This window comes from Cebus imitator, unplaced genomic scaffold, assembly GCF_001604975.1.
Source record: "Cebus imitator isolate Cc_AM_T3 unplaced genomic scaffold, Cebus_imitator-1.0 Scaffold26, whole genome shotgun sequence".
NCBI classification, from domain to species: Eukaryota; Metazoa; Chordata; class Mammalia; order Primates; family Cebidae; genus Cebus; species Cebus imitator.
This window is the reverse complement of record NW_016107341.1, coordinates 8,984,507-9,005,548: the sequence shown is the minus strand read 5'-3', so window position 1 is coordinate 9,005,548 and position 21,042 is coordinate 8,984,507. Positions and strand designations below refer to the sequence as shown.

General features: G+C 42.3%; 1 protein-coding gene across 17 annotated transcripts in view; it reads right to left on the bottom strand.

Annotated features, from left to right (window-relative positions):
• The window catches only part of MAGI2 (membrane associated guanylate kinase, WW and PDZ domain containing 2), a 1,433,352-nt gene that overhangs the window by 39,696 nt on the left and 1,372,614 nt on the right, over positions 1-21,042 (bottom strand). For 11 of the 17 annotated variants that reach the window (XM_037736560.1, XM_037736552.1, XM_037736554.1 and 8 more), the window contains 2 exons: positions 20,021-20,159; positions 7,728-7,816 (listed from right to left, as the gene is read on the bottom strand). In XM_037736560.1, coding sequence (XP_037592488.1) covers positions 7,728-7,816; positions 20,021-20,159 — 228 coding nt within the window. Of the gene's footprint in view, positions 1-7,727; positions 7,839-18,198; positions 18,498-20,020; positions 20,160-21,042 lie in introns of those variants that run through there. The other 6 variants (XM_037736557.1, XM_017523030.2, XM_017523031.2 and 3 more) reach the window with 3 other exon arrangements.

Here is a 21,042-nt window from a genome sequence, read left to right as displayed (position 1 = left end):
CATGGTTTCGCTGTATTTGACCACTGAAAGGCAAGCAGCATTTCACTTACATGCTGAGTAAGCAGTGAGATTTTTTTTTTTTTTGCCTGGGCATTGCCTGATATTTTACTTTGAAAACAAGCTAAAGATAATGACTGCTGTATGCCCAGGGGTAATAAGCTATTGGTGGCTGTAATGGAAAAGGCCAACTGAACAGATGTATTTCACTCGGAAGAGAGAATTTTTCTCCCCTCTGGCATTATACATACCTAGATACATATATATATATGTATGAAAAAGATCTTGAATATAAAAAGAGACATTAAGTATTCCTGCTGCTTGCTTTTTTTGTGGTAGTGAATTTGATAAGGAATTGCAAAAAGGCCCCAGTCCTCTTTTTGAAGCTACTATGCCAACATCAGACGATCTTTCATCAGAAAAACCCATGTATGAAAGCGGCTCCAAGTGGTCATAGTACAATGATTGTGTCTATCCATTTAAGTGGGGATTATGAGGGAAAGGAGCCCCTGTGTCACTGCTCATGTGTCGGAAGGCGACACAGTGCCTGGAGCAGGCAATGAGGGAATGTCCGTGTTCTTGTTCTCCTTTGCCAGCCTCCCTCCCCTCCATGCTTTTCCCTGGTGACTCCATCTGCTCTTTTAGTTTCAACTGCTGAAGCCACAACTATGATGCAGTTACTTGTTGTGAATCACTATTTGAATGTCCAGATACATCTTAAAATTCCACTTTTTTTTTCTTAAGATGGAGTCTTGCTGTGTTACCCAGCCTGGAGTGCAGTGGCATGATCATCTTGGCTCACTGCAACCTCCACCCCACCAGTGGCTCAACTGATTCTCCTGTGTCAGCCTCCTGAGTAGCTGAGATTACAGGTGTGCGCCACCACGCCCAGCTAATTTTTAATAGAGGTGGAATTTCACCATGTTGGCCAGACTGATTTTGAACTCCTGACCCCAAATGGCCCACCTGCCTTGGCCTCCCAAAGCGCTGGGAATACAGGCGTCAGCCACAGCGCCTGGCCACATGTTTTTTTATACCCTTAGATTAGTTCATACATAGTGCTCTCCATGTTAGCATTAAAAAGGAGCTAAGTCATCATATAACTGAACCCTATTTTTTGGATGAATAGACAGAGGTCGAGAGAAATTAAGTCACTCTTGAAAAGTCACACCGAGTTAATAGCATCGCTTTAGAATTTTCCTGTTTCTTTTTTCCTGATGATGGCTCTGCCATTTTCTCTGATACTTAGTTTTTAACGTGGGGATGTTTTTTGAGTCCTTAATTCTTAGTCCCTTTATACCATCATTCAGCAGGTTTCATTGATTCTTCTTTCAAGGTTCTTGGTATTGCCAACTCATCTGCATCTTACTTCTGTTTTCAGTACCTCATTATTCCATCCCTGCATCTCCTTGGTTATCTTAGTAGCTTATCTCATCTACCTCTGGCCCACTGGTTCTGAGCTCTGGCTGCTCATCCTAAGGACCTGGGGCATGTTCACAGCAGAAGCCCACCTCTGCCTGCAAGTCTTTCCCACCCCATTCTGGTCGAATTGGTCTGGGGAGGAGCCTCTGTGGATATTTTTCAAATACAAATTCCACAGGTGATTCTAATGGGTACCCAGGATTAAAAACCCTTTCCAGAAATGTTTGCCACCACCCATAAAGCACTTCTTTGGCAGTGTTAGTATGATGCTCGAGAACATTCTGTGCCTTCTCATTGCCATTAGTTTCTAGATATCTGCTTCTTCCAAGCATTCAAAGCTCTCGTGACTTTGCCTTTTGATAGGAACCCTAAGCTCTAGACATATCATTTGCAGTTTAGCTTCAAAGTCATCTCTGACAACATCCTACGTTCATTTTAAGTTGTAGAGCCCTTTGGTCTTGTCTCAGCCCATCTAAAACCCACTGGCTCCTCAAGGGTATCTCAAGACTACCTTCCTCCTGGGCATTATTTCTGCCACTTGCCTCAAACTCCCTTATTCTAGTTTGTACTCTTATTCTAAGTAAGTATTTTCAGCTCTTTAGTAAGATGGAGAGCTCCTTGAGGGAGGGACAATGGCACATGTTTTTTTTTTCTGGACTCCCCACAGCATCCAACAATGGCTGACATATAAGAGGCAAATTTGGTTAAACTTGGTATAGACCCAGGAGACTAGAAGGGGGCTTAGAGAATTTTTGTGGTGGCCCCTTTTCCGCAGCAGAAAGGCAGGCACAGAATCCCATTCAGACAGACCTAACATTAGCTCTCTTTCCACAGGTCCTGGTTACCTTATGTCTCCAGGAGACTGTGCTAGATGTGACATTTCTGCATTCCAGCAGCAACTCTGGCATATGAAACTGCAGTTGTGCTGCCAACATAGGTCATAACTACAATTTGAGGAAAAACACTTTGTAGTAACAATAAAACTTAGATGAACCAGAAGCAACTACCTGGAACATTCAGTTAGCCAGTTTCCTCCACTCAACTCTCAACCCCAAAGATACATTACATAAGAATAAGTGGATAGGCAGGAATTTATTTAAAAAACAAAACAAAAGGAAAAAAACCCACTTTTGGATTAGGTTGAGAGTGTTGGTGGAAATTTGGGCCATCAATCCTGTGGCTTCTACAACCATCTAAACAAAGACCTTGCTCTCAGAATGATGACCTCGTGATACTTCAGGATGGTTATTCATCCATTGATTTACTTATTCAGTCTTTTCTCATTGTCCTTAATCTGCTATGCACTATACTAAGAACCTAAGTTCCTGGCTTCAAGGAGTTTGAATACCACAGAGGAGAGGAAGTATATGGATACTGATAACTATGGTGCAAAGCAGAGAGTGACAGAGAAAAGGAGAGAGGCATGAGGGCTAGGAGACTTCAGAGGACTGAGAGATCCCTTCTGATTGCCAGACTTGGGAAAGGATTCATGGAGGGGGCAGGCTTTGGACCTGGGTCTTGAAGAGGGACGAGACTTGGGGAAAGGGTTTTCTAAGCCAAGAGAACAGCATGTGCCCCACCCTGAAGGTGGGGATGCAGGGCAATGACAAGAGGTCCCGTGTAGCTGGAACATACCTATGTAACCGGGTATTAGGGGAGATAAGAGATCAGAGTGAATAGCAGGATAGGGCCAAATCACGGACAGCTTGGGGATGCATTAAAGGGTTTTTGGGTGGGCGCAGTGGCTCACATCTGTAATCCTAGCAGTATGGGGGGCCAAGGCAGGCAGATGACTTGAGGCCAGGAGTTTGAGGCCAGCCTGGCCAACATGGTAAAACCCCATCTCTATTAAAAAATACAAAAATTAACCAGGGGCGGTGGCATACGAGTGTAATTCCAGCAACTTGGTGGGCTGGGGTGAGAATTGCTTGAACCCAGAAGGCGGAGATTCCCCTGAGCTGAGACTGTGGCACTGCACTCCAGCCTGGGTGACAGAGCAAGACTGTCTCAAAAAAAGGGTTTTTTGTTTGTTTGTTTTTCATCAATGAGCAGGGAAGATATACCATAGCAGCATAGCAGCAGGGTATCCTGTTGGTAAAGGCTGTCTAATCCGGGGGAGTGGGCCTGAACTGGGACAGAATGACAATGGGAATGGAGGAGAGGGCTGATGTGGGAAATGAAAGAAGTATGCTCACACCTGGGGACTGGTGTATATACCCCCCCTTCCCCCACACAGAGAGTGGGGAAGCTGGCCATGGTGGTTTTGAGCCGGACAGTTAACTAATAGGTAATTCAAGAGGAGGAATATTTTGGGAGGGAAGGTCATGAATACAATTTGGAATGCATAAATGCAGGATATCTGTGTAGAATTGTCTAGCAGGCAGTTTGAAGTCTTGGGATGAAGCTGTGGAATGAAGGCGGGGTGGCAAACAGACACAAGAGTCCTCTGCACAGTGGGGACAGGTGGAACCATGACAGCAGGAGAAATTCTGAAGGAGAGAGTGGGAAGGCTGTTATGGGTGGAAAGAGATCTGAAGACCCCAGAGGAGCAATCAAACAGGTAAGAGAAAATCCAGCAAATACACTGACCAACAGTGTTAGCTGTTTCAGGGAGTCTCAAGGGGCTGAAGGGTTGAATCTGTCATTAGATTTCATTACCATAGTGAAACTGGTGATCTTTGAAGGGACTTTGTCACTGGAGTCTTGATAAAATTCAGATTTCAAAATGCAGTATGTCACAGGAAAAGAAAAATTGGGGAGAGGGCATGCCTGTTTCCAGAATACCTTATACGTCAAGTTGGGAAAAGAACCCAATAAATGATTTCAATAAGAGTATATATTTTTTTGTTTTCTTGATAAACTACAAGTACCCCATGTTCCTTAAGCATTCCCCATATGGAGAGTTACTTTGGCATAGAGGTGGTGTCTTTCTCACCTCTGCACTCTGACCTCCTCTGCTCTCTGATAAAACAAACCAGAAACACCAGGGCCTGGGCCCCCATGGCTGGAGCTAAGTAGGAGCTCTAGTAATTCCGGGTGGGTGTCCACACTGTGTGGGCTCCCAGAGTGGCTCAGAATGTGGGAGGCGTGTGGGGAGGGCCTACAGAGAGATCCAGAGAGTAGGACGAATCCACACAAAGCCATCATTCTTGCGTGCTGTGTGCCTGGCACTGTGCCCATCCTCTCCACTCTCCCTCCTTTTCTAACTTGCTTCCCAGCCTATCTCTGGGTGATACAACCACTTTTTCATCTAGAAAATGGGTCATTCTTTTTGAAGCACCACCCCCTCTGGCTTCCAAATTGCTTTTCTCTTCCGGTTCTCTTCCTGCCTCTCAGATTGCCGTCTCCTGATTTTCTTCACCAACTTCTCTTACTTCCCAGTCCAATGGGGCTGTGTCACCTGATGCTCCTCTCTCTGTACACAGTGGGTGCTCTCTGGGAGAGCTCAGCCCCACTTAAGATTCCATTTCCTCTCCAGGAATCCTCAAATGCTGCAGCTCCAGCTGCTGAGTGCCTCATCCAAGTGCCCTATTTCTGGGCTTCCTCACTTAAGTGACTCTCGGGCCTCTGAAACTCAACAAGTCCCAAACCAACCTCATCATTCTTCTGCTTAAGCTGCCACTTCACCCGTGTTTCCTGTTAGCTTACCGGCATCATCTTCTGCCCAGCCCCAGGCCACAGTCCTCCTTTCCCCTGACTGATCCTGTCCTTCACATTCATTATTCACCAGCCTTCTTTATTTTCATCAATGAAATGACTGAAGTATCCCCAATATCCAATCCCAGTGTGCTATTTCCACCACACTTTTGTCATTCTGGCCCTCACATCAATTGCCCCAACTTCTGCAATAACATTTTAATTGCTTTCATTTTTCTATAAAGCCCATCTTAAATACTGCTGAGGTATACTTCCAAATAAAGATGTTTTTACCTGCCTATTATAGAATCTCTTTTGGTGACATCTGATTATATAAACCTCAGATTCCTTTTCTTGGGATAGAAGGCAATTTCCTTTCTTTTCTTTAGAGATGGGGTCTTACTCTGTCACCCAGCTTGGAGTACGGTGGCATAATCATAGCTCATTGCAGCCTCAAACCCCTGAGCTCAAGAAATCCTCTTGTCCCTGTTTCCCAAGTAGCTGGGACTACAGGCATGTGCCCACACACCTGGTTAATTTAAAATTCTTTTTGGTACAGGTAGGGTCTTGCTATGTTGCCCAGGCTGGTCTCAATCTCTTAGCCTCAAACAATCCTCCTGCCTTGGCCTCCCAAAATGTTGGGATTACAGAAAAAATAGCCCAGCCTAAAGGCTATTTTTTAAAGGACTCCTCTTTCATTTTGGCCACCCCCCCTTTCCCATTTAGCCTATGTAATAGCTGTTCTGAACACATCTCTCTGACTTTGCTTGAACTATTTCCTCTGCTTGGAAACAAACAGCCTTATCTTTTCCCACACTCTGGTGAAAGCAATGCCCAGCTAAAATTTTTACCACTTGGTTAGGATTTTCTACAAATCTGCTGAGCGGATTTAGCTTACTGCCCCTTTGGGTTCTGATCACCCTTTGCTAATACTGTTTATCTTGCCCCATTATGTTATTGTCTCCCTGTCTTCCCTACTAGCTTATGAATGCACATGGCAGAGCCTTTCTTATTAATCCTTATTGCCCTAGCAATGAGCAACATGCTGGGGTCACAGGTGGTGCTTGATAGATGCTTATGGAACTGAACTGAAACCACAAAGAGCCCTCTCTCCCTTTTTTAAAGTAAAGGACTCAGGCCGTCTCATCCCCATAGACTACAGACTAGTTAAAGTAAATTATATGGCAAGCATAGACCTTTCTTTTATCAGAAATGGAAATCTATCCTTCCTTAACCTATCATCATTGGACTAGATTTCCCCAATAATTACTCCATGGCTTTATCCCCTTTCTTGCACATGGCAACTTTCTCCTTTACGCCCTAACTTAGGTACTTAGTTTTCCCCTGATCAGTAAGTTACATTTTGAGGGACACACTTTGGAGAAATTATACATTTAAAACTTGTTTTTGTAGATAGCTTCAAGGAATGACTGTGATGGTTTTGTGTGTGTGTGTGTGTGTGTGTGTGTGTGTGTGTGTGTGTATTTATGTCAGCATAAAACTTTATGAAAAGTTCAGTAGTAAGCCAATTAAATAATTTAATGAATAATATTGTCTTTCATGTTAAATTCTAGCCAGTGCTGGATGGTAATCAGCAGGGACATTAACAATTGGAAAATATATTTCAGAAAAAATTCAGAGAGCTAGTTTAAAATATTTTGGTGGAGAGACGCTTAGCCATGTCTGTGACAGTGTGAATGGGACAGAATTGAACCAGAATTGAGAAGTGTGTCAGTTTGATTTATACTTCTATGGCTAACTATGGAGACTGAGCATGAGTACAGTTTCTGCTAAAAAGCCAAAGTGACATATAAAATCCCAGTCCAATTAAATTGTGGCAGTAGCCACATGCCACTGTAGAATGTGACAGTGAAGCATGGGCTGCTCTAGGGATGTATTTGAGGGGTAAAAAGTTGCTCCATAGCTGCAAGGTGATCATCTACATTTGGCTTTTTGAAAAAATATGGGTTACATTTTCTTTCCTTGAGATTTCTTACCAAGGTTAAAATATAGCCAACACTTGAGAACATTCCTTTTGAAACAGTTGTGCCTATTAACTTGATGTAAAGTTATGACTACTTTAAAAAAAGGTCACTAATGGGCCCTTAAAAAGTTTTTTTTTCTTTAAACTTGGTGCATCACTGAGTATGGAGGAAGGAAGGTGACAAGATCTAGTCCTGATTGGATAACTGCCACAAAGCAGGCTGGGAAATACCCATGATGCCAGGTGGAGTTTGGAGTTTCTAGGGCTAGAAGGTCTGGCAACTGTGGCTCTCTTTCTGTTGGATGCAGAAAGGACAGCTTAGGTTGCAGCTGTCTATACTTGGGTTGAGAGGAAACAAACTTAGTGATTTGCACTGAATCCCAGGGAGGATGCTTTGTAGTGTGTGTGGCGGAACGCTGCCAGCACTGCTCTGCTGTTCTCTACCTCTTTCCTTCCTGCTGGGGTCATTCTAGGCTAGCACCTGCTAGAATGCGGTGCATCTCAAATTTTCATGAATCTGCAAACCCTATCCTCAACACTCGTAAGGTCTCAGCTATAAATATACTCCAGAACTCTAGAAATGATTAGGCAAACTACTATGAAAGAGAAAGCATTATACATCAGTTAAAAACATATGCAAAACCAAGGTTCATTAGAGAAAGATAATATTCATGCAGATTTTACAAACCGTGTCTTTAGGGTGGCCCAATAAGTAGAAATATGGGGACCCATGCTTGTCACTTTTCATGCACATGGAGAGACTGGAAGGAACCATTCCTAAAGGAAGGGGAGGAACAGCCTAGGACCAATCATTAGAATTAACAGAACCAGTAACAAAGATATATTATTACTGTTAGAATCAAGATTGCTTAGTATGTTTAGAGCAGTTGAATAAAAATTATCTAGGCAGTAAGAATAAAGACTTTAAGTAAAGCTAACCCTATCACGCATGCAGCAAGTGAAATTAGTGAAAGACTGAGCTATATGTGTATTTCAAAAGTAGACTTTTCGCAAAATATTGAGGGCATCCTGAGGTGCTTTAATGGAGGCACAAATGTTAATAAACTTTGAAACAGTAATATCTAAATTCTTACAGGCTTTTCTAATAATAATGTGTTTTAGTGATATCAACTGTCATTTGAGAATCAGTCACAGTAATCATTTCTAAATTTTAAAAGGATTATAAAAATACAGTGTTCCCATGTTTATATTTTCTTTAATAATCTCATAAATTCATATAGTTCCCCTTACCACTAAAACTTTGCTTGTTAAATTCAAAGTTCATGGCTGGGCACAGTGGCTCACACCTATAATCCCAGCACTTTGGGAGGCCAAGGTGGGTGGATCATGTGAGGTCAGGAGTTCAAGACTAGCCTGGCCAACATGGTGAAAACCTGTCTCTGCTAAAAATTTTAAAGCTGGGCAGGTTGGTGCATGCCTATAATCCCATCTACTCAAGAGACTGAGGCAAGAGAATCTCTTGAACCCAGGAGGCAGACATTGCAGTAAGCCGAGGTAGTACCACAACACTCCAGTCTGGGCATCAGAGCGAGACTCTGTCTCAGAATCAATCGGTCAATCAATCAAATCAAATCAAATCATAGTTGACCTGCTGGATATAATTGCTTTCTGGGAGAAAATAAAGCTGAAAAAAAATGCAGCAGTGTCTTGCCTGTTCTGTTCCACTGTACTCACCTGCTGTGAGCTGTGCTTTGGAACCAACCTCTTTGTGGTGGTCTTGGTCTACATCTAGCTCAGGTCATGAACTGCAGTTTTCTGCCTATACAAAAATGAGTACGAGAAATTCTGGAATATCTAGATTAATAATCTTCAAGAGACAGGCCCCTAGAGGAGGCAACAGTTGCTCCCGACAATGTCTGTGTTCTCGCAGCTCTGCTCAGGGTGGGTTGAGGGGCATGTGCTCACTGGAGGTTAATGTGATCAGAACTTACTCCATGCAGCTTGGATGTTCTGAGGCCTGATTTCCTGTTTGCAGTAAACACTGATTCTCCCTGTCTACCTGCCTGCCTTGCTGCACACGTGGTGCTGTGTACATATGGCTTCAAGGTGCTGAATGGAATTGCACTCCACATCAATTTTGGGTTTTGCCACAGGGGAAGTTTTTCTCAGCATCATGTGTTTGAGGAAAGGGAGAACACAGGGGAAGCCCTAACACCTTGAGGTTGATTGGAAAGTAGAACCTCTGGGTGGTAAGGAAGCACATGCTTAACAATGAATGTCAGAAGCAGAAATTAAATTTCAGGATTTATTAATTGAGTTTACCACTTAGCCCTGCCAAGATGCAAGTCATTTTGTGTGAAAATGATCAAGCTGTTTCAGTGTCACACAGAGAAGGCTCTTATTTTGTTTTAAACATTACCTTTACTGGGCTTGGAAGATACACGTGCTAGGAGACCTTGTGCCCAGAAGGTCAAACAAAAGGGCCAGAACACGGTGGAAATAAATTGGTGTGAAGTCTGGAGTAGAAACTGAAGTGAAATGTGAGAAACAGAGTTGCATACTGTGCTAGGCATATTAACACATATATTATGAGTGTATGTGTCCAGTCCTAAAACCCAGGATCCTGATAAGGCCAGGGTCACTGCTGGAGAGAGTATGCTGAACAGACCAGAGACCTTGCTACAGAACTGTAAAAGCTGGTTATTTTGAAAGCCACTTTATAGTTGGAGCCACTTTATAGTTAAAAGCTATTTAGTCTGGGCTAAGTGTGCAATTGTTGTTCTTTTTTAAAAAATCTTGAATCCAAACAGCACACTGATGAATGTGTGATTATTAAGTTTAGAGATTTTGTTGCAGTTAGAGCATATCATTCAAGCCTGGAGTAAGGCATTGTATGATTTTATTTCTGATCCTGACTGAAGGTCTATAGTTAAATATTGGGAGTTCTTATCAGAACAGGACATGGGGGCAATCCTAACTTTGAGCAAGGTTGTAGGCAGTTTGTGAATAACAAAAATATGGACTTACAGTTAAAAAATATAGAGACAATAAGATGGTTGCTGGTTGCCAGGGGTGAATGTGGAGGGAATGGATGAATAGGTGGAGCACAGAGGGTTTTTAGGGCAGCGAGAGTACTCTGTATGATACTACATGTCATTATACATCTGTCTACACCCGTAGAATGGAGACTCCGTGGTCTCCAAAATTTTGGGCACCAGGGCCCGGTTTCGTGGAAGACAATTTTTCCACAGATCGGGTGGGAGTCAGAGGATGGTTTCAGGATGAAACTGTTACACCTCACATCATCAGGCCTTAGATTCTACAAGGAGCAGGCAACCTGGATCCCTTGCATGAGCCATTCGCAGCAGGGTTTGCACTCCTATGAGAATCTAATGCTGCCACCAATCTGAAAGGAGGTGGAGCTTAGGCAGTAACACTCACTCACCCATTGCTCACCTCCTGCTGTATGGCCTGGCTTATAACAGGCCATGGACCAGTCACGATCTGCAGCCCAGGGGTTGGGGACTTCTGATGTACAACACTAAGACTGAACCCTGGTGTCAACTGTGGACTCTGAGTGATAACAATGTGCCAATGTAGGTCCCTCAGTTGTAACAAAGGCACACTCTGGTGGGGGTGCTGATCATGGGGGTGGCTATACACGAATTGGGGCAGGGAGTAGATGGGAAATCTCTGTGCCTTTCTCTCAAATATGCTGTGAACCTAAAACTGCTCTAAAAAATCAAGTCTTAAAAAAGCTGGCCTTATGGACTCACTGTTTCTTTCACTAGAAATGAGGAGTTTAGAGTACTATGGTTAAAAAATGAAAGCTTGAGTTATTTGACTAGGGGAAACCAGGACAGCGTACGAGGCACGGGCCTGGCTGACGTGATGCTTTGGAGGCTGAACCCTTGCTGGTTATAGGAGTTGGTTGGACCTACCATGTTATTTGTCTTAAGATACTGTACTGTACTTTGAGCAGCTGGGTTTTGTTATTAAACTCCTTAAGATCAACACCTTTTCTGTAATGTTTCTATTTCAAGACAAGAGAAAACTGGACTGGAGAAAACAGCTTTGGCATGTAGCACTAACTTTGTAATGGGTCCAGTTGAGAGGTTCGAAGGCCTTTCTGGAATCAACATTGTCATGTTGTGAACCACAGGGCCAGACTCTCCGTAGTGAGGAGAGCAGAAGCAAAGCTCAGATTGTCAAAAAGGCATGATATGGGAAATGGGAGGACAAAGGGAAAATCTAGTTTCTTTTCTCTCTCTAAATTTCAAGGGCTGACAAGTCATAGAATGGTGAGCAATTCAGACTTGATGGGCAGAGGCTGAAGGGATGGGGCATACTCAAATAGTGGGAGGCCATGGGCAGAAAGAGGGCAACAAGAAGTAGAAACTTTGGCGAGCCTTGCCTTTACAACAGAGCTAGAGCAGATACATCTGGCAATCTCCAGGACATGATATTCCCCGAATTCCCTGAAATGGTATTAATATTGAAAAAATGTAGAGTCCTGGACTGAAGTGACTCAGTCAGAATCTCTAGAGGGTATGTGGAGAGTGACAGGGAATGCAGGCATCTGTGTATTTAAAAGGCTGAATCATTTCTCTAAGACTTTATGTGTGTGTGTGTGAGAGAGAGAGAGGGGGAGAGAGAGAGAGAGAGAGAGAGAGAGAGAGAGAGGCTTCTGACTGCTCTTAAAGAAGTGTTACTTTTTCTCCTCTTCTGCATTTTAGGATTTTCTGTTTCCATATTTGATCTTGTCCCTTGATCCTTAATCTCCACTCCTCACCCCATAATCTCCCATTGTGTAAGAAACATCATCAGGAATTGGTGACTTCTTTAAGGTCTGCTCCAATGTTCTTATGGTATTCAGCAATGTTTCCACTAAGAAAGTTGCCTTTTCTCCCGGACTTTTAGGGAAAACAGCCCTGTTGTGGGAAAGCTCAGCTTTGTGTTGGGGCAAGGAAGGGAATGCTCCTATTAGATCCTGAAATATGACTCTTTATGATGGGTTACTTGAGGAGCTGGAATCTTTAGGTTTTCCAAGATGTATATGGGTGCTCTTCTTGATGGAGTTTGGGAAAGATACCTCTTTAAGAGTGCATCTCCTCCACAACTTAAGTGTTTGGGAATTGAGCAAGGCTGGACTTTAGGAGATAAATGGATTCTTCTTGGTAGATTTCTTGGTCACTATATGGTCTAATATATATATTTTGAGACAGAGTCTCGCTCTGTCGCCCAGATTGGAGTGCAGTGGTGCCATCTTGGCTCTCTGCAATCACTGCCTCCTGGGTTCAAGTGATTCTTCTGCCTCAGCCTCCTGAGTAGCTGGGATTACAGGCGTGCACCACCACACCAGGCTGATTTTCATATTTTTAGTAGAGATGGGGTTTCACTATGTTGGTCAGGCTGGTCTTGAACTCCTGACCTCAGGTGATGCACCCACCTTGGCCTCCCAAAGTGCTGGGATTACGAGCATGAGCCACTGCATCTGGCCCAGTCTAATATATTTTATCAGAGTCTTAAATATCTAACAAGTTAAGACTTGCAGGTTGTGGGCAGGGCACAATATATCCTTAAAAAGAAAAATGCATGTTGCAAATTGTGTAACAAAGAAGGAATACCATTATAGTCCATGATTTGCAATAAAACAATGGGAAAAAATGTGATTTCATCCTCATCCTAAAATCACTTGCAATAACAAATGAGGTTTTGGCTGAGCATTGGGGAAAAGGAATTTCAGTGTTGTGTTCTTTAAGAAAGCCCCTGGCAGGCCGGGCGCGGTGGCTCACGCCTATAATCCCAGCACTTTGGGAGGCCGAGACGGGTGGATCACGAGGTCAAGAGATCGAGACCATCCTGGTCAACATGGTGAAACCCCGTCTCTACTAAAAATACAAAAATTAGCTGGGCATGGTGGCACGTGCCTGTAATCCCAGCTACTCAGGAGGCTGAGGCAGGAGAATTGCCTGAACCCAGGAGGCAGAGGTTGCGGTGAGCCGAGATCGCGCCATTGCACTCCAGCCTGGGTAACAAGAGCGAAACACTCTGTCTCAAAAAAAAAAAAAAAAAAAAGAAAGAAAGAAAGCCCCTGGCTGGGCATGGTGGCTTATGCCTGTAATCCCAGCACTTTGGGAGGCCAAGGTGGGTGGATCACCTGAAGTCAGGAGTTTGAGACCAGCCTGGCTAACATGGTGAAACCCTATCTCTACTAAAAATACAAAAAAATTAGGTAGGTGTGGTGGTGCATGCCTGTAATCCCAGCTACTCGGGAGGCTGAGGCAGAGGCAGGAGGATTATTTGAACCTGGGAGGAGGAGTTTGCAGTGAGCTGAGATGGTGCCACTGCACTCCAGCCTGGGCAACAGAGCAAGACCCTGTCCCCCAGGGGAAAAAAAAAACCCATCTCTGGCTCCATGAAACAGGAACTTATTTATTTCAGGTTTTATGGCTAGAGGATTTCCTGGGGTTGCCTGTATGCTGCAGAGAGCATCCTGAACCTTTAGCTAGGAAGAACCCTGTTCTCTGTATGATGTAACCCAGAGTTCTGCCAGACATTCTGTCCCCTTCCTTAGGTGCTTTATCATTTTCTATTACTCAGTGGAAGGTGTTCTTGAGTGATTTGTGGAACCTTTCATGGAAAGGGAAGATACACTCACCCATGAATGTCAGAAGCTGAAATTAAATTTCAGAATTTATTATTGCAGCAAGCCACCTTTTGCCCTATTAAAAATGCAGGTGAATTAGTATCAAGGCTATGGAGCTACTTATAGCTTCCATCAATGTGGTCTCTGAAGAAGAGCTTAGGGCAATGGTGACCCTCCTTTGTCTTTTATTGAGGGGACACCAAGACAGCCCCAGGATGTGAAGTAACACGTCCAGGCTCCCAGAAGTGGCTGATGGCCACAGGCGGGGAAGAGTGAATTTAATAGATGAAGTTTTGGCTCATTAAATTAGAATTTAGAATAATTCAGACAAGGTCTAAGTAGAGATTTACCCACAAGTCCTTTCTTCAGAAAAAGCACTAATTATTAGTACAAATATTATAAAGGAAATTCTTAAACTGAAGAAGCCAAGTGCTCTTCAAGGATTCTTAGCACTCTAGAAGGACTTGTTTAATTCTACAAATAATTAATAAAACCCATTTAAATGTTTTTCATGAGAGAAGATCCTTTGAGACCTTTTTATGAGTCACTACTCTGCTGAAAACACATTTCTTCATTATTAGTGTCAGCTCACTGAGGACCAGAACTATATTTTACCTTCAGTGACTGCAAAGTGTCCTGCACATAGTAGGTGTTCAGTAAATCTGGCTTAGTTGAGGAAATGTTAATTATGTCAATGAATAATATTAATTACAGGATTTGTTCCATATAGAGTACTTGGTAGGAGTATATTGTCTGGAGTTTATTTTTGTATCATTAGAGGGAAGAAAGGATGCACTCAGCGGATCATGGCAAAAAAGATTAATGTGGTGTACTTATAATGTTTACTTGGCAATATTTTTTCTTTCTTTTGAGAAGGGGTCTTGCCCTGTTGCCCAGGCTGGTGTGCTGTGGCATAATCATGGCTCATTGCATTTTCAACCTCCTGTACTCAAGTGATCCTCCTGAATAGCTGGGACCACAGGTGCATGCCACCATGCTTGGCTGTTTTTTTTTTTTTTTAAGATACGGTCTCCCTATGTTGCCTTGTGTGGTCTTGAACTCCTAGGCTCAAGCAGTCCTCCTGCCTTGGCCTCCCAAAGTGTTGGGATTACAAGCGTGAGCCACAGTGCCCAGCTGGCAATACATATTCTTAAAGAATAAACAAATGACCATGACTTCTTTTTATCTACATAGAGGCCAGTACTGCTTCACCTCTGCTCTAATATAATTGTTGTAAGTCATTTAAACTTACTGATTAAAGGAAGACTTTTAACTAAACAACTGTTTGGCCCATTCATTTCTTTAGCTATAGTCAATAGCTCAGATCAATTAGCGCAGCAATTAGCGTTTCTCCAATTAGCGCAGTTTTATTATACCTACAAAATGTAAACAATTTCATTTACCAAGTGCTTGTAATCAAGCCAAAGCCTATTATATTAAATATACGATTAACTTCGAAAATGAAAGTGTAGGCAGAAGTATAATTCACTGATTGGCTGTTTCTTCCCCTTCATGTGGGCATATATGGTGTTAGTTGTCACTGGGCCATTTTCATTGTGAGGTATCTGCTTCATCCTTTTTAACCCTGCTTGGCCTCCTAAGACCACTCAGCCTCCCACTTACAAGGTTTTCACTAGGGCTGGTGATGCAGGCACCCTCTGCCTAGCACGTACCACACTTCCAGACTCCCAGACACAAAGCAGCCTCAATACAAACCAAACCGATTTTACAAACAGTGCAGATACAGTGAGACACTCATAATTTACCAAAAGGTTTACATTAGCTTAGAGGATGAGAAATCTCACAATGAAAATGGCCCAGTGACAACTAACACCATATATGCCCACATGAAGGGAATTGGACTCTCTTCAGTGTTCTATTCATAAAGCCCTGCCCTGTGGCTTTTTAAGAGAATAAACAGGCCAGAGCACCAACCCAGACTAAAAAGCATGCTTCTATTATATTTTGCTTTATTCTGATTAACTTCGAACACTAGACATTACCAAGGGAAAGCCTCCATTTTGGTCTGAATTGCTTATGTTGGATTTCTTTTTTCATCTAGCGGTACCTTTATTTACCTTGGCCCTGACTCTGTGTCTCAGTTGATAAATCAAGTGTGTGTTCGTGTTGTACTCTTTGAATGCTAATGAAGGATGCCTGCATTTCAAGGCAGGCAGCTAATCTGTATAATTTATTCCTGTGCAGTTTTACAACCATGATGCATACTTCCTTTTCTCTTAACCTTTGTGGATTTCATTTGAATAGCAATAACCAGGGTGAAGGAGGACACTGCTTTGGATGTATCATCTTTTGATTCTCTTCTCTGTATGACATTGAGATGTGTATCAGGGGAGGGGAACTCACGCTTCCCACTGAGTTTACAATCAACAAATTCTTATCCTTGAGGACTGGAGTGGAATTGAAGTATCTATCTCCTGAGCTTGTCTTTCAAGGACTTAACTATGAAAGCAACTCCTCCTTCAAAGCCCTCATCATTTTCCGACTCCCCTTGCAGCTGCTCGACAGCCTCTGTGTGCAGCCACTACTTTCGGGGCGGCATTTGTTGATTTCTGCCTCTGAATTGGCTGAGGTGTCACCTGACATTTAGTCTCTGGGTAATTAGAGATGACATATTTGCAGCATGTTTATTCCTTCCTCCAGCTCACTTGGAGTCACACTGATTTCGTTTAGTCAATGATATGACAGATCGCTTTTGGTATTTTTTCAGTTGTACCTACGCTTATCTCTCAGTCACAGATCACTTTAAGAACTCAGAGCGAGAGTTTTTTATTTCTCTTGACTGAAGCCAGCTTTTTCTTGATGTGTCCAGAAGTCCAGATAAGGGTCTTGCTTCAAAGCTGTCCTGAATTTTGAATCATAAGGGTATCAAAGGGAAGACTCATTGAAATCCTTCCACAGGGAGTAGTTTTCCAAAAAAATCCATTTTCCCATGATTAGGGTGCATTAGGAAAAAGTAGGATTACATTCTTGGCTATATCTACTGGTAAACTCAAGTACTTAATTTTCTTTTTCCATAAGCACTTCCTTTTGTTATTATTTTGCTGTTACCAATTCTGCTGCTTGAGAATTAAAATATACTCTAGGTTATCTTAGACCAAAAGGAAAAATTCTTTTTTTAAACAGAAGCATCAAGTTGGTGAAAGAAGACAAGCAATTCTGTTTCATGATATAGTCTATTTGATGCTGGAGGAATTGTGGTGTTCCTCAGCTGTGGGCACTCCCTGTATGTTGCACTCACTTACGTAGTTCATAGATGTGGCCACTTCTCTGGCTTGCTTCTGGAGCAGAAAAGGTTAACAGAACAGGCCTGAGACTGCTCTCCTTAGAAAGGCCAGCTTTCGAGGGTGGCCACTGGCTGCTGCCTGGAAATATGACTGGTAAATCATCCTCTAAGCTAATGTAAACCTTTTGGTAAATTATAAGAGTGTCTCACTGTATCTGCACTATTTGTGCAATCGGTTTGGTTTGTATTGAGGCTGCTTTGCGTCTGGGAGTCTGGAAGTGTGGTACGTGCTAGGTAGAGTGTGCCTGCATCAACAGCCCTAGTGAAAACCTTGGGCACTGAGTCTCCAGGGAATTTTCCTGAGCAGCAATGTCACACATATATTGCTGCATTTTTGTTGCTGGATGGAAAGAGTGTTCTGGGTGACACCTCGTGCAAGAGAGAGGGAGCATAAGGAAGCCTGCGTGGATTCCTCCAGACCCCACCTTTGTCTTTTCCCTTGTGAGCCCACCATGTATCTTCACTATATGGCTGTAACAAATCTTAGCTATGAGCACAATTATATTCTGTGCCCCAGGAGGCCTCCCAGAAAATCTCTAAATGTGGAGGTGGTCTTGGGGACTCCTGGACCCCATCTCCCTACCCATCAGTCCTTTGAAATTCCAGAAATATCACGTGATGGACATTATCCTCAAAGATGCTATGATTCTTAATCTTGGTTTCTTTTGCCTAACCATGCATCTTGAAGCTTAGATTTTCCCAGAGAACTAATGTTTGCCTACTTGATGACTACCCTTTTACTTCCCTAAAGGAGACTGCTCTATGCTATAAGTTCTTTCTTGTGTGACATCATATCTAAAGTTATTTTGCAGTCAAAATCCATCTCAATTTAATATCAGAAGTAGCGGACAAGTGCTAATATTACTAACAAGTATGATTTAATGTTACACTTTAGAGGATTTTATTTAGAAGAAATTCTGTGATACTGCTACAGTTAACAGTGTTGATGACTGGGCACTCAAAAGTGTGCCAAGGTCAAGTGCAGTGGCTCATGCCTATAATCTTAGCACTTTGGGAGGCCGAGGAGGGTGGATTGATTTGAAGCCCATGAGTTTGAGACCAGTCTGGGCAACATGGTGAAACCCCATCTCAAAACAAAAACACAAAAAAATTAGCTGGACATTGGTGGCTCACGCCTGTATTCTCAGCTACTTGGGAGGCTGAGGCTGAAGAATCGCTTCAGCCTGGTTAGCGGAGGTTGCAGTGAGCTGAGATCACACCACTCCACTCCAGTGTGGGCAACCACAGAGACCTTAAAAAAAAAAAAAGGTGTGCCCAGATACTTTGGTTAATTTGAGAATTTTACTGTAACCATATATTTTTTGGTGATGTTAAGAATTAAGGAAATAATGTTGACAAGATCTTGAATTTTTATCTTGTTCAAAAACCTGTTTCTACTTCTTCATGATAGTTTGAGGTGGCTTCATATTTGTGCATTACAGTCTGAATTATGCCTCAGGTTGATCAGTAGTATGTTCTACCTGCTCACTACAGATAAGCAGCTGATGTGGTGGAAGCTGAGAAAGTGTAGACCAATAGTGACTCTACAGAAAAATGAAAAGAGCTCAGGATAGTCATGCTGGTTAGATTCACTTTTTAAAGATAAACTTGTTAGAACAATATTAACTCTATGAAAATGTCTGGGTATAGATAATATTCAGGTCTCACCGTGGAGTGAAGCATACCGTTAAAGGTGGTATGTTTTAGAAGTGATAAAATTTCACAGGTCACTTTGATATTACTGAATCAGTCAGTGCTTGAGAGCGCAAAAGGTTATTCTATTCCGAGTTCAGATTCTTTACAAAGGGATTAATGCTGGTACGTTTTAGCAGGATCATACCTGTGCTTATTGATAACATATGTATTTAAAAATATTTTCTTAGATCCAAGCATTAAGGGTGGGAATCTGGGATGAAATATTTCCTTGGGCATAGAGCCAGCCCTACAGAAACTTCTGAATGCTTTTTGACTCTCTGTGAGGGCTTGCAAGCTCTCTTTGTGGGCTTTGAGGGATGCATAAGATGCTGGAAACATAATGCATTTAAGGGCCTTTGAGTTTAGCTATTTCAATTAAACTCAGGATATAGATCTGCCCTGCTCAGTAAGGAGATATTAGTCAGTTATTTAGACAATGTATGCAAAAAGAATAATCTGAAATGAAAAAGTGCTCTTTAGAATTTTTTGGGGGGTGGTAGGGAATAGAAGGATGTAAGTGAGTCAATTTATCTCTATCAACTTTGAACTCATTATTCAGGTCAGCAGTTAGCTCTTGTTTCCCTAATCTGAACAGGTATTATCTGCACTAGTCTGACATGTCTGTAGGCTTGTCTATTTCTGTCTATCACTCACTGAGATTATTTTTCAAGACCTCCGCAGGTTTTGGTGCTTTTCATGTAATGACCACCCTGATGTATCTGATACTAGAGCTATGCTGTCAGTGGTGTCTGTAATGGGCTTCTGGAAACAACAAGTTAAAGATGTTTGAAGGCAAATCTGTGAATCAAAATGTGCTTTAGAGCCTTCCTCAAAAGCATATAGAAACACAACACAGGAGTGAATTTTCAGAATAATTTCTAAATGCCAAGGAAATGCAATCATTGCGTGAACTGAAGTTTACATTTTAAACTTCACACCCTGAAGATATGTTGCTTGTCCCTGGCCCCAGTTATGAATCCTTTGAGGTAGTCTGATGCACAAGCAATGTTAGGAAATAAGTGATAAATTACTGTGTACTCAAATGAACAGCAGACAATGAACAGTCAAATTATAAAAGTTCTAATATTGTGGTGGTGCTAGATCTCCTTGCACACTCAGAGATGCCCTGAAAGGTCCTACATTTCATATTTTAAACATTCCTGTATGGAGGGAGCAACAGAAAGAGTTCACACACATTTATTTCTTGGGCTTAAACATACATATGTATATGTGCCTATATATGTATATATATATACCTATTGATAGCTAAATATATATTTAGGTAGGAATAGAGAATGGATGTAGTTTCATAAATAAGCATAGGCATTTACAGAAAAAACAGCAAAAGGGTGAATGAAAACGTGAAACGCACCATATTCTGGGACCTGTCCTGTGCCTCTCTTGAGCAGCAGCCTCACTCTTCTTCCTCCGGATTTGATGAGTTCTATGGCTCTGGCGTGCGTCATGTCCCTTGTGCTTTCCCCGTTGATTTCAATGATTTGATCTCCTACCTGTTGATTGAAGAAAAATTAAGTCAGCCAAAGATGGTTTTACTCAAGTTGCATTGTCAACCGATTTTTAAAAAGCATGTCTAGATGACCTGAGAGCATCTGAACAATTTGGTGGCAGCCTGCTGCTTTTTGGAAAGAAGCTAGTCCCTGGCTGCATCCTGAATCTAATCACCAAACTTTATTTACCTTTACAGAAATGAAAATATCAGACCATGAAGGTTGCGGCCATATGTTACTTATATTTAGCCATTATGGCAGAGACTGTAAACTAGTTAGCATTTTTTTAAAATTAGGGAATATGTCTGATACAGAAATTCAAAATAACCTGGCACTTTTGCTTTGAATCAAGAAGTAAACATTTTAAAGCCTCTTCATTGAATCTGTTGCCAGCTTTCGGCTTAGTGTAGCATCTAATTTAGCATTTTGGATGAATTTATTGGTTTTTGTGCTTCTGAGAATTTTTTGTATATATCATTTAAATTTCCCTGGGTGCTGTTGTGATATTGCCTTCTTTGTAAGCAGTGGTTGGTTGATATTCACATTTGGTGATGAGTTTTCTATCACAGCCTCGTAAATTAAAAATGAGATTCTCCATTCTCCCCACGTGATGGATGCCCTGGTTGAATCCTGGCCATGCTCACACTTGATTGCCAGAAGCTGTCTGGTTAAATACCAATTCCTCCTGAATTGTCAGAAATGCCTGCGTTCCATAAGCAATTCCCTTTTGGCCTTTGTGAATAGATAGTTGAAATAAAAGAGGTTCAACCATGAGCACATCATGTAACTCCCACAGTACCATTACTGTCAGGAACCCTTGAATTAAAAAAAATGTCTCGGCCGGGCGCGGTGGCTCAAGCCTGTAATCCCAGCACTTTGGGAGGCC